The sequence below is a fragment of the Symphodus melops genome (assembly GCF_947650265.1).
Source record: "Symphodus melops genome assembly, chromosome: 2".
NCBI classification, from domain to species: Eukaryota; Metazoa; Chordata; class Actinopteri; order Labriformes; family Labridae; genus Symphodus; species Symphodus melops.
In genome coordinates, this window is record NC_136692.1 from 13630596 (window position 1) to 13644471 (window position 13876).

The 13876-nt window shown below is 41.7% G+C and overlaps 1 protein-coding gene across 1 annotated transcript in view; it reads left to right on the top strand.

Annotated features, from left to right (window-relative positions):
- The window catches only part of myo15ab (myosin XVAb), a gene marked incomplete at its 3' end in the record, with an annotated part of 46775 nt that overhangs the window by 32448 nt on the left and 451 nt on the right, over nucleotides 1–13876 (top strand). Inside the window, exons 43-67 of the mRNA XM_079337702.1 lie at nucleotides 1117–1222; nucleotides 2192–2260; nucleotides 2364–2428; nucleotides 2509–2904; nucleotides 3881–3962; nucleotides 4119–4214; nucleotides 4407–4467; nucleotides 4789–4882; nucleotides 5080–5197; nucleotides 7391–7506; nucleotides 7603–7662; nucleotides 7795–7870; nucleotides 7984–8099; nucleotides 8196–8314; nucleotides 8927–9068; nucleotides 10461–10572; nucleotides 10684–10758; nucleotides 11330–11535; nucleotides 11615–11733; nucleotides 12492–12561; nucleotides 12669–12741; nucleotides 12945–13018; nucleotides 13162–13244; nucleotides 13378–13508; nucleotides 13594–13688. Coding sequence (XP_079193828.1) covers nucleotides 1117–1222; nucleotides 2192–2260; nucleotides 2364–2428; nucleotides 2509–2904; nucleotides 3881–3962; nucleotides 4119–4214; nucleotides 4407–4467; nucleotides 4789–4882; nucleotides 5080–5197; nucleotides 7391–7506; nucleotides 7603–7662; nucleotides 7795–7870; nucleotides 7984–8099; nucleotides 8196–8314; nucleotides 8927–9068; nucleotides 10461–10572; nucleotides 10684–10758; nucleotides 11330–11535; nucleotides 11615–11733; nucleotides 12492–12561; nucleotides 12669–12741; nucleotides 12945–13018; nucleotides 13162–13244; nucleotides 13378–13508; nucleotides 13594–13688 — 2754 coding nt within the window. The remainder of the gene's footprint in view (nucleotides 1–1116; nucleotides 1223–2191; nucleotides 2261–2363; nucleotides 2429–2508; nucleotides 2905–3880; nucleotides 3963–4118; nucleotides 4215–4406; nucleotides 4468–4788; nucleotides 4883–5079; nucleotides 5198–7390; nucleotides 7507–7602; nucleotides 7663–7794; nucleotides 7871–7983; nucleotides 8100–8195; nucleotides 8315–8926; nucleotides 9069–10460; nucleotides 10573–10683; nucleotides 10759–11329; nucleotides 11536–11614; nucleotides 11734–12491; nucleotides 12562–12668; nucleotides 12742–12944; nucleotides 13019–13161; nucleotides 13245–13377; nucleotides 13509–13593; nucleotides 13689–13876) is intronic.

Sequence of the window (13876 nt, forward strand, 5' to 3'; positions counted from 1 at the left end):
CACACCTCTGTCAGCCCATTATTAAAGCTTTACCTTCAACACAAACATTTTATTTCACAACTGTTTTGTTAATTCCAGTAGTAGAGTTATCTGGTGGTTGTTGATTAAGTTAAATCCATGAGTATTTATTCAGGTCAATGGTGCAGTGAATGTTGTTTGTTTTGGATCTTTCAGTCCGGATGACTTGGTGAATGTTAGCCGTGCTATCGGATGTGGTTGACAGGAATTAGCATGTATCAGATGTGTTCTACAGACCTCTCCTGCCCAGAAACCGATTACGTTACCCAGTTACCGTAACTGTCACAGCCACTAGATCGCCACGGTGATTTCCAACCCCAGGCAACGCAGGGATCTGCTTACGAGGAACTGACACTCTGGCAAATGAAGGACTTACTATTTAATGAGACATAGCCGACAAACACACACAGACACACGCACGTCTGGAGCCACAAGCACGCCCATGTGCAGGCACACACACGCATACTTTGGATTTATGGGTCAATAGATGATGTCTAATGAAATGCCTGCTGTCATAAGAGGATGCTTCTCAGGTATGATGCTCAATGTGCTCATTACACAAAGTATTGAAATATTTGTATACCTCAGTATTTCTCCAACACTTTGCAGTAAATACTTAGCCAGAATGTGTTCTTTTATTTTCAAATACTTCCGCTGTTTGTTCACATGCAGCTCGGAAAAGGTTGTGGTTTGCCTCTACTCGGATGATTGCTAGTGTAGTCAGAATTAAACCTAGGAGCAGTTTGTATGTGTTATTCATGTAATTCTTTTTACGTCAAAGTTTATTCAAGTACACTACTTCTAATTACTGTAATGTAATAACTTAACACATATTCTGTCTATTTTTGGATAAAGTAAAGAAGAAGCAGTAAATTCATTCCTCAGGAATGTTTTCAAAATATTCTGTAAAACTTTGCATAATTAAACAATACAAGGTACATCTTATTGCCTCTTTTACCTGCCATTTCAATCTACCACCCTGGATATCGTACTACTTCAGAACCTCCTTTTAACCCACACGTGGAGAGAATTCAATGTTCAACAGAATGATCTTTGGAGCACTTCTTTACCCCTTACATGCTCTCTTTGTCTTTACAGGAGTTTGAATCAGCTGCAGGACTGTCCAGCAGGATGAAGGGAGCGGGGGGAGTCGGAGGGGGGTGGCAACAGCAAGGACAGTCAGGACATCAACCTCCACCCGGTGGTCAGTCCAGTTCACAGACTCCAAAATATAAAACATTTAAGATTTTTCTGAACGGTCTTGCTTCTGTATATTTATTGATTATGCTTTTAAATGATGAGCCCAGTAGAGCCCTCCGGTCTTCTGGAAGTGGTCTTTCATTGTTGCCCACAGTCAGGAAGAAAATGTACAGTGCGACATCTTTTATCATTGCGGCCCCTATGGTTTAGCTTACTTATTGTTAGTGTTTTTTAGTCAGGGACAGTGAACAAAAAACATTTGTCTCAGAAGAGTAGAGATGATTTAGCTGATTAGCTACTTTCCATCTGAATGGTTTACCTGCAGGCCTGAGAGCAGCACACAATGTGAACACCTTTATAGGCAAACTCAAACTTTAGTCTGGCTTTTAATTGATTTTTTTTGTTCTCATGTAGTTTATTTCTTTACGTATTCATTCATCAAGGTTTTTTATTATGCTCTGTTTTATTGACTGACATATAATCTTATTCCATTTTATTTTTAAAGTGTTTTATTATCCTATATGTATATCGGATGGATTAACTTTTAGTGGTTTATTATCTTATTTGTTTACTTAATCTTTTTATTCTCTTATTCTCATCTTAAATTTTAATCATTTGACCAAAACACTTTGTGTTTCTTGATATGAATTCAGGATAATGTTTCCTCACACCATCAGGACCTGTTTTCATCAAGTTCTTTGTTTATGATGTGTTTTTTACCTTGTATGTGGGCTGTTGTCTGGGGGGTCATATTGTTGCGTACAGCATAAAGCTGTTTGTGCTACATTATTATTGTATGAAAAGTCCTGTACAAATATAATTTGATTAGCTGATTTATTGATTAATATTCAAAGTATTAGAAAAGATACATGAAAACAGTCGTTGTATCTTCATAGATTATTCATAAGTGTAAGAAAACAAACACGCTTCAAATCTGACAGAGATGTGATGCTGTGTGTTTGTGCATCCACAGCTGTGAGAGTCCTTCCCGTGGGAGGTGTGATGTCGCCTCCTGTTGCCGCTGTGGCACCTGTAACACCTGGTTTGTTTCGAGTGTGAAGACAAATATGACGGAAAAAAGGAGTCAAGCATAATCTTTTTTTCTACCTTCCTCCTGTTGACAGTGTCTATCCTCTCTCCTCCAGATGCCCAGCAGGCTGTTTTATCCCAGCAGCAGCAGGCGATCGTGAACCAGCAGGCCGTCATCATGGTAAACCCTCCGTCTGGATCTGATTCGGTTTTTCTATGCAGCACTCTTATCTTGGAATTAATAAGTCATTTTTTTCCCAGGCCCAGCAGATGACCATGCAGGCCATGGCCATCGTCAGCAGCCCAGTCACAAGCCCACCCACTTCCCCGATTACAAGCCCACCAATGAGTCCTCTGCTCCATCACCCTCCCAGCCCGTACGCCCCCACCAGCCCCTATGCTGTCATTCCCCCGAGCCCGTACGCTAACATCCCACCCAGCCCCTACGCCAACTTCAGTCCCACTCCTTACTCTGACGCAAACATCCTGCCCAGGCCGTATCCTCCAACCACTCAACAGAACTCAACTGAGCCCCAGACCCATCCTGCAGCTCAGCCTCAGGCCTCCAACCCTAACCCCAACCCCAACCCTCAGCCCGGCCTCCTCAAAACCAACAAAACTGAGGCAGCAGGGCCTAAAGCTAACGTTGCTGCACAGGTCAGTAACTCGGAGACATGTGAGGTAACAGGCGAGAATGACATGTTACATAATGATGCAGTACTTTTTAATAAATTAAAAATAACTCTGACAACAACAGACAGCGTTTTCTAAGGAAACATTATATCCCCAAAACCAGAAAGAGTTTCCTTTTAATGGACAGAGTGAGTGCTTTGTTTTTAACAATATCAGGACTGTATTATCAGGAAGATTAGGAAAAGCTAGCTCAGCAAAAAAGGAGCAACAAAAGTGCAGCAAGAGAAGCACATTATTAGACCATTTCTATGACTCAGGGGAAAGCAAGTGAATTGAAAAAAATATGGATATGCTTCATTTGATCACATTGAGATACATTTTGGGAGTGAGATGAAACCAAGAAAAAACAGACTCGGCCAGAAGAAAAGAAACACGGAGAACAGATAAAAACAGTTTTAAAGCTAAAGTAGTAAATAAAATAACCAGCATCAGTGACGATCATAGACTCCACTTAATTTTCACCAAGGTTAAACTTTCAGAGTATTACTGTGGGATGAGAAGACAATCACAAAAAAGTCTCCAAATACAAATAACAGGACTGAGGGATTTACAATTGGGACTCCCCCCAGCTTTTGCTCACCAGATTTATTAAGAAATGTAATATTTCATTCAAAGTTTTTTTGGTTTAATTATGAGAACTGTTTCATTTTTGTTAATGTTAAAAACTTTGCAGATAGTTTAAAAAAAACACAACAGCAAAGGATGCACAAAATAGAAATAACAAAAAAACATAATCTTGCCAAAAAGCAGATAATCTCTTTCACGTTATTCTTTTTTGTAACGACAAAAATGTGCTGCTTTTATACTCTACCCAGAGTATCTTTTTTTTCTTCCTTTTCTTTGTACTGACATTGACCTGATTCCAACCATCACAGGAGGCAAAATGTCTGCAAAGCTTGGAGTGCAAACTCTCTGTCCTCTCTCTGCGCTTTTTTTTTAGGTTCAGTCAGATAAGGACAGTGTCCCTCGGAGGAAAGCTCCCGGTGTCCCCATAAACAAGGATAAACCAGCCAGAAAGTTTGGTAAGAGGAAAAGAGACAGAAAATATGAGAGATTGAACAAGCATTTAACTGTGAGACAGTCTATTAGGTAAAACTCTATTCATGAGAGCTTTACACGTGAGAGGATAACGCTCTCTTTTTTCTCTCTCTCTCTCTCTCTTAATGTGTGTGTTACAGCCCCAGTGGTGACGTCTCCTCCTCCCCCTGCTGGAGAAGTGGTGAAGTACTCACCTCAGACCACAGATCACATCGTCCCCAGCCAAGACATCCAAGGTATTATAATTCAATTCAGTCATAAAATCCCTCCACAGGATTCATTCAACTCATCAGACTGATGATCATGTAGTTGTTAAAGTAATTTATTCCTTGATATTTATCAAACATATTGGTAGGACTCTGGAAAGAATGACAGCAAAGTATGAAGTGTAATCTATAAAATTCTTCACACGTTTAATATTTTTTAAGAAATCATCAAAAGATACAACTCCCCTCCTCCGCCTCCAGACACGCTGCCACCTGGCAAGAGGTGAGGTCTGCCAAATAAACACACACACACACACGCACAGAAGGAGTGACTGATCGCTGATGATGAGTGAGCGAAAATATTCCTGGATTGTGGTCGCTAGATCTTTGCTTGTAAATACGTCACAGCAGTTGATGCAGAAATGACTGTGCATAATATAAAACTTCGGCTGCAACAAAGTACCAACAGATACTGACTGAGCAAACGGCACCAGAATGAATGTATTTACACAAATTAAACACAAACACATATTATACAGAACACCTCATTTGTTGTCCCTGCAAACTCTACTGTGAGATATTGACTCTGTGTGGCTGTATTAAGGGGACCAGAGGGAAAGTTTCAGAAAAGGCAAACTCCTCGTGACGAAGCGTTGCAAATCCTCAAACCCCAGATGGACCACCCTCCTGCTCCCCAGGTAAACACACTAACATTAACGAACACACACACTCTCATACACGCGCACACACACACACACACACACACACACACACACACACACACACACACACGTAACTGCAGAATAACAAGTCACTGAATGTAACAACGTGCACATGCATGTTACACAATGATTTAAATAAGTCATGTAGAGAAATATTTGTTGTGTTTGTTTAGCCCAAACGTCCTGTTGCCCCCTCCCAGTCTGCGTCTGCAATGAAAGAAGCCGGATTTAAACCAACCAAGAGCACAAAGACAAGAGCGCCTGATCGCCCTCTACCAAAACCTCCTCCAGGTACTCACACAAGTTTTCATTAATTCACTGGTCCTGGTTTAGCTTAGTGGGTAGAGCAAGCGCCTCATGTACAGAGGCTAAAAGTCCTCGACCCATCAACCACAGTATCCACTCCCGGCCTCGGCCCTTTGATGCATAACTTGTACATGTCTTTTCTGTTTTGAGCTGTCCTATCAAAAAAGGAAAAAATTGATAAATAGTATTGATTTTGTTATTTTATGGACAAAAGCAACACATTCATTCAACGTTTGTTGATGCGAAGCACTTCTTGACAAACTATTTCCTTTGGTTTCTTAAATTAGCTTTTTTTTATCATTTATTTAATGGACTGCAGTGCCCCTAGTGGCCAAACAAATCAAACTTTTAATCAAAGTGTATCATGAGGACTTTTCTCTATTTTATGTCCATGTGTTTACCTGTTGTTATAAATAGATGTTATTACGTTTTAGCACCAAAAAAAACAATACAACCAAATTAAATGCAGAACAAGCCCAGCTAAGCTAAAGCACCCAAACTATTCAGATTGTTTTAACCCCTTTACCAAGAAGAGCAAACGTTCAGTTTGAAGTATTTTATTTTCACCAAATTCCTGTAAACAGAGTAGCTTAGAGGGAGCGGCTAAACAGTGGAATCGCCTGAGGAATGAAAACCTTTAGTAGTTGGGTCTCGAGGGAACATTCAAAGTCATTCCTGTAATAAATGGAGAGGAGAACAAAACCGTAAAGAGGATGGTTGTGACATTCAGCATTGACCTCTTCTGAAATGTGTCACATGTCCTTACATACGCCCACTGGACATCGTTTTGTCAGAGGACATCTCACATTATTATGCATAAATTCTGCTTTCATTTCAAGTAAAGTGACAGTTCTCCTAATTTACTTACCCGCACGAAATCACAACTGGCAAAAAAAATCAAGCCTATTTGCTGATAATTTGCATGTGCCATACAAGGTCAGCAGTACAGCCGAGCCATTAAACAGGGACACACTCAACCTCACAGCAGACAGGTGGCACAATGCCATGACACCTGACAGATATGGAGATTGTGAAAACACAACTCTCCTCTTATCTTGCAGCCACTTGACCTTAAAATGTTAAACAAGGTGACAACAACGTTCAGAAATAACAGCAAATCAAAGCAGTAAGAGTCAGTCAAGTTGTCTTAGATCAGGAAATCTAAAGATCATGAAGGCCTCCTACTGGTTTTATTTGGTCTGGTCGGCCTCATGGCCACCCTCCAGAACTGCTCTTTGCGTTGGGTCGGCCTTACAGCCTTCCACCTGAACTAATTTGTGTAAGGTTAGGGTTTTTTTATTTCCCACAGACAGACAGACAGACAGACAGACAGACAGACAGACAGACAGACAGACAGACAGACAGACAGACAGACAGACAGACAGACAGACAGACAGACAGACAGACAGACAGACAGACAGACAGACAGACAGACAGACAGACAGACAGACAGACAGACAGACAGACACTTTATTGATCCCGAGGGAAAGTCAAGATAAGGGGCGTAGTTAAGATAATTATTTGGTGTCCTTTCACTTCTATCTTTTCCTATTACACCTTCCGTTAGTACACTTCCTGGTTTCTCCCTTCCCCCTTGATTGGTTAAGTTTAGTGCTGTCACTGATTAGTTAGATTTTAATCCACCTGTTCACTACTCATTTAAGACAGCATTCCCTGCACCACATTTGGATCTCCACATGAGGGGGCAGCGCTGTGCCCATGTCTTAACATCCCATGTGTGTTTTTTACTGTTACCCTCGTTATCGAATTGGATGAAATAAAACGGTTGAACTGAAATCACGTCTCGCTGTTGGACAAGGCATTCTGACCGATGCCCATGGTGACGTCCCCTTTTCTAAAAACCCTTCAAAACACTACTTTCTTTTAACAGTTAAAGATATCACTCAATGTGAATATTTGCTGTGGAAAACATTAACAAAAGCTGTTTTTTGCAGCATGACTACGACCCTTTAGCAGTGATAGCAGACAATAAATGATAACTGCACACACATAATCTGTTTTTCCCGATGCTTTTGTCTCCTTTTCTGTCATTTCGAGGCATCCTCTTTCAACTTTACTGAAAAAAAAAAAGAATCTGTCTCTCAAGTACAATGTATTGAAAATAAGGGGCATTGAATGAAAGAGAAATTCAAATATATAACAATGTTTGTTTTTCAGTTTCTCGAGAGCTTCCTGTCGAGACAGAGACCATCCTTACACAGCTTCATCAGAGCTCCAACAAAGAGCACTACACCTACACTAATGTCCCCTGGAGACTTTACCTCAGGAAGGAGGTGGGTACAAACACAAACACACAGAAAAAAAGAAACATGATTCACTGTCAGTGTTTGTATTCTATTCTTTTGTGAGTATTTTTCTGTCTTTTGCAGGTTTTTTATCCCAAAGACAGTTTCAACAATCCTCTGGTGCTAGATCTCATTTTCAAACAGGTAACTTCACAATCAGCTTGTCTGCAGTCAATTCATTCACCTTCTTTTTCTCTGCTCTGTAGTTTTTGCCTGACAATAGTGAAACAAACTAAATACAATCCAAACCTTCCTGTCCTCTGTTCTCCTCTGCAGATAGTGAACGACACTTTGTCGGAGGCCTGTGTTCGCATCACCCGGGATGAAAGGCAGAAAATGAAAGCTCTCTTCGGTAGTCTCTCTTTTCTCACCGCCACATTTTTTTTTCTTTAAGACTGAAATCTCTAATCCCAACAAGTCCCTTTGACATTCATGAGCTCATGTGTATATGTGTGTGATTGACAGCTAAACACGGCGTAGAGCAGAATATGGATCCAGTGGAGGAGCATGTGAAGAAAACAGTTGTCACAGCAGCAAGGGAAACATGGGAAATATACTTCTCCCGTCTGTTCCCTGCATCGGTGAGGGTGATGAATCCCCAGAGGATAATATTTACTGACAGTGCCATGTCGTCTTTTCATAAAACCTCTCTGGTGTTTGTGTTTGTGTGTGTGCAGGGTAGTGTAGGAACAGGTGTGCAGGTGTTGTCTGTGTCCCACAATGGTATTAAGCTGCTGAAGACGGTAAAAAGCAGCGCTGCAGCCCCGGACTACTTCAGAGTGCTCCGACCCTACACGTATGTTTCATTTGTACATTTCTAATAGCATGTGTTTCATAAAGACAAAGATAGTACATGTCCTGTGAAAAGTTGGGTATCCAATAACAGGTCCAAAAGATATCACATATTTAATAAATTCACACAACTTAATGACTGCCTGTTTTATATTGGGGCGGCTGTGGCTCACTGGTAGAGGCGGTTTTCTTTTAACTGGAAGGTTGGGGGTTTGATCCCCAGCACCTGCAATGTCGACGTGTCCCTGGGCCAAGACACTCAACTCCAATGTGATCTCACTGCTGTGTCAGCAGTGTGTCAGTGTGTACACATGGATTAGTTAATGTACTAATGGACAGACTACAAGCAGCTGATAGCAGCCTCTGCTATCAGTGTGTGAATGTGGTGTAAAAAGCACTTTGAGTTGACAGAACATTAGAAAAGCGCTCGACAAGCTCAAGTCCATTTACCACTTACCATATCCCCATGATACCCATCCCACATGATCTCACATGCAGAGGAAGGGTTCTGTGTATACACTGAGTGTTCAAGGAGGTACATTAACAAAACATTAAATTGACAGTTGGTCATTAACATTTGCTGAATCATAGGACTCCTGTCACTTTTTTCTTTTAGTTATGCAGACATCCTGTTTGTAACCATCCCCTCTGAGAACATGCTGGAGTTCAATCTGACCAACGAGAAACTCATCCTGTTCTCAGCAAAGGCAACGCAAGTCAAATATCTCATTGACACCTTCATCAATGAGATCAAAAAGGTAAAGCACTCTCACACGCGCTCTCTCTCTCTCTTTCACACACACACACAGGCACATCATGCTCTGATCAGTAGATGAGGTTCTGCAGAAACAATATTGTGCAACTATGAATCCATCCATCCATTTTTCACCGCTTATCCGGGGCCGGGTCGCGGGGGCAGCAGTCTGAGCAGAGACGCCCAGACTTCCCTCGCCCCAGACACTTCCCCCAGCTTTTCCGGTGGGACCCCGAGGCGTTCCCAAGCCAGCCGAGAGACATAGTCTCTCCAGCGTGTCCTGGGTTTACCCCGAGGCCTCCTCCTGGAGGGATATGCCCAGAACACTTTCTTGGGAGGCGTCCAGGAACCGCCTCAGCTGACTCCTCTCGATGTGAAGGAGTAACGGCTCTACTCCGAGCTCCTCCCTGGTGACCGAGCTCCTCACCCTATCTTTTAGGGTGCACCCAGCCACACGATGCCCATTTCAGTTGCTTGTATCCAGGATCCCGTTCTTTCGATCATGACCAAAAGCTCATGACAATAGATGAGGGTAGGAATGAAGATCGTAGTAAATCGAGAGCTTCGCCCTTCAGCTTAGCTCTGTTTTCGCCACGACGGACCGATACAACGGCCGCATGACTGCGGATGCTACACCAATCCGCCTGTCAATCTCACGCTCCATCCTCCCCCCATTCGTGAACAAGACTCTGAGATACTTAAACTCCTCCACCCAGAAAGGGCAAGCCATCTTTTTCCTGTTTACAACCATGGCCTCAGATTTAGAGGTGCTGATCCTCATCCCAGCCACCTGACACTCAGCAGTGAACCGCCCCAGTGCGCGCTGGAGGTCCAGGTTTGATGGAGCCAACAAGACCACATCATCCACAAAAAGCAGAGACGAGATCCTGTGGTCTCCAAACAGCGGCCTCTCCGGCCCCTTGCTGCACACTAGAAATTCTGTCAAACACCTTCTCAAAATTCTTAAAAGCACATGTGGACCCCCATGAATCCTGGAGTACCTGATGGAGATTGTAGAGCTGGTCCAGTGTTCCGCAGCCGGGACGAAAACCGAATTGTTGCTCTTGGATCCGAGGTTTGCCTAAAGGCCGGATCCTCGTCTTCAGTACCCTGGAATAGACTTTCCCAGGGAGGCTGAGAAGTGTGATTCCCCTGTAGTTGGAACACACCCTCCGGTCCCTCTTTTCACCCTGGTCTGCCAGTCCAGAGGCAATGTCCCCGACCGCCACTCTGTCAACTCTCCCACATACTGAATCGAACAAACTCGAGTTTTTTGAGTTCGATTTCAGGGGCGGTTTCATGAAGCTGTAGTTGGAGTGTTAGGTTAAGCGTAACATTAAAGTAATGTGTTCTATTGTGAGACTGTCTATTAGTGTCTTTTCTCTTTGCCCCCCAGGACTCAGACTATGTGATTGCAGAGCGAAACTTTGTGACAGACGATAGTTCGATGCTCAATTTTCACAAAGGTGACGTCATTAGGCTGCAGGTTATGGATGGACTAGAGAAAGGTGAGAAACCGTGATAAACAAAGAGAGAGAGAAAGAAGAAATCCTGTTTTTGTTTTTTTGTTTTTTTCGAAGTGAATCAATAAACCAAGAGTTTGTGTATATCTCCTCCAGGTTACAGTTACGGCTGTGTGGTGAGAAAAAAGGTTGTGTTTTTGGAGGACCTGAAAAAGGACACTCAGGACTTTGGTGAGTATAACATTAATGTCATTTTACAGGATAGGATCATAAAACTTTACTGTTAAGTTTTGGTGAACAGATGTTTGCTTCGTATGCAAGTGCCAATAAAAATCAAGGTGACATTTTAGGTTGATAGTTTTGAGAGATTCCTTAACCTGGACCCTGAAGGTGTGATGATGGCCTTTTAAGCCATGGAGAAGAAGGCGCCATGATGTTGACAGTGCCCCAAGCACTTTTTAAATCAAAATTGTATCAGAAAAGGATTTTTCAGATGGAAGATGGCAAAGCAATTTGAAAAATATTGATTCATGTCCTATCTTTAGAAAAGTAATGATGGAATATGACAACAGACTAAAAGCAGTCACGTAGTTTCATTGATCAATCAAAAGCAGTTTGTGCGTTCAAACAGGTTACTGCAATTTACTGTGATATTTTCATTTGTTCTCTAAACTGCTACTTGGTAATGTTTAATGAACAACTATTCCAACCTCCAGCAAAAACCCAATGAGATATATTACTGGGATTTTTTCATTTATGAAACCAAATTTGATATTTATATATATTTGTGTTTGTGTGTCAGGTTGGAAGTTTGGTGCTGTGTTTAGCCGCTCTGGAGCTTTCCCGACTGAATGCGTCCATCCCATCGCTGCTCCTGACTTCCTGTCGCTGCCCCTCGACCGCAAGGCCGAGCCCCGAGGAGGAGCTGGACAATTTGCTGTGTCATCAGCTGTTGCTGTTGCCGTGGGCTCCACCATGGCTGCACATGAGATAGATCAAACAATAGAGGTGCACATTTTTCTGTCTGATCTATTTCTATCTCATCTGCGTGTTGAGTTTGTTTTCACTGACAATCTTGTCGTTTTAGAGGGTTTCCCTTGATGGCTTTGCTGATGGAGATCTGGATGAGAGGGCACTGCAGGACAGTAAATATGACATGTTGGAGTTTGCCAAGAAGTACTTCAGACAGCCATCCAACAAGAAGGGGTGAGACAAAGAGAAGATGCGCACACACAGACAGATGACGTTGGCGATTAGTTTGCGATTTCTAATGTTACTTGGATGAAATAACATTTGTGAACAATGTGTTAACAATGTGAATTTCTTTAGTGTTGCTCTTGTGTCCTTGTATACTACTGCATTGTTTTTATTAATAACTGTGATGTTTTTATTTCTGCTTTTTATTTTTTTGTTGCACTTATGGCAATTCAAACTCAATTTTCTTGTTCCTGGTAGTATTTTAATAAACATATTGCATACTGTTCTCAGTTTAATACATAAACAGTACATTTTCATCTGCAATGATTTTTGCTTTAAACTAAATACAACAACTCCAATGGTTTCATCTTTTGTGACTGTTTGGATCCAGTGACCCCTAGTGGCAGAGATTACACATTGTGCCTTTGACAAATGTAATTACTAAGATTTTGCACCAAAAATGTATTTGTTTCATAAAGTAAAATGTATTGTGAGAAACTAAAAACCCACCTTTACTCCAGATTTCAAAGGATTTCAATCAGCTCCACTGATACCAATCTTTCTTTCTTTTTTCAATCTATACTAATAATTTCATCATAAAACAGATGCAGATCATAAAACAGATGCAGATGAAATGCTGACACATATTAAAATTATATATACTTAAATAATTGTTTGTTGTCAATACTTTAATATTGTAACTGATTTAAGCTTTGAATGCAGGACTTAATCTAAAGGCTCCACTTTGTGGCTGACTGTTTTTATAGAGATTCCCTGAAGAGTAAAAGCAAGAGCAAAGACTCCAGAGAGCCCACTGAGATGATCAAGTTTTCAAAGGTGCCTTTATTCTGCCATAACATGACACATCCTCTCTTTATTTTGCCATTGCTCTTTAACAGAGATGTTTATATCACACTGACCTTGTACAATGTCTTCCTTTGCAGACTCCTCTGACTGAGTCTTTGATTGAGTTTACAGATGTAGCCATGAGCAGAGTATCAGCTGACCTATGTCTGTGTAAGTTCTTTCCTCTGTTACATCATCTTATATATTAACTCTTATTTCATCCATCCAACATCTTCATATCAGGTTTAAATTCCCAACTGCAGGATTTGACAGCATAATCGGTTGTTGACGATTTCAATAATACTGACCTGTATGTGTTCCTGTGTGTGTGTGTGTGTGTGTGTGTGTGTGTGCTGATCGTGTAATCTGTGTAGCCGTGATGCGTTTCATGGGTGACTCTCCCTTAAGGGGATCAACAGAACAGGAGGTGGTCAGCACTTTCCTGAAGGTAAATACTCACATTTCTTCTCATTATACTAATTAATCTTGGAACGTTTACTAATATGTGTGTTACCTTGTATTTACTTATGTGTGTCCACTCCCATGTGTGTGTGTTTGCGTGTGCGTTCCTTTTTTTCATGCTCCCCTCAGCTCATCAGAGAGTTCACCTTGATGCGGGATGAGGCTTACTGCCAGCTCCTCAGACAGCTTACTGCTAACACCAGCTCCAAACCGTACGTCTTCTCTCACATATGTATAACTTCCACACCACAAACCCACACACACACACAAATACACAAACTGCACACCTCGTTCATGCCTGAGCCTGTAATCCTGAGTGTGTCCATGCTCTCTTGTGTTTTACAGTGACAGCTGCCTTCGAGGATGGAGGCTGATGTACATCCTGACTGCCTTCCATCGCTGCTCTGAGGTCCTCAAACCCTTTCTGCTGAAATACCTGCAGCAGGCTTCTCGCAGTGCTGGGGCTCAGTATCAGGGTGAATAAACACATAATCACAGTGTGTGAATATGCTATACACGTTTAAAAAATGACCAACATGTTTTTTTTAAAATATGTTTAAGGCATTGCTAAAGCATGTGAACAGAACCTTAAGAAGACGTTTCAGTATGGTGGCCGCCTTGTTCCACCCAACAGCATGGAGCTGAAGGCAATGATGGTCAGTGTCTACTGTATATATCTGCTGTGATGGTAGATGGGGGCAGATTTATGTAACAGATGCCCTGCACATTTTCACATCACATTTATACAACCATAAACATGAGTAAATGAATACATAAAACACCTTGTGGGTGTGCCTGAGAGAGAAAAAATGTCTCCAGTCGATATTTCCCCAGTAGTTTTGCA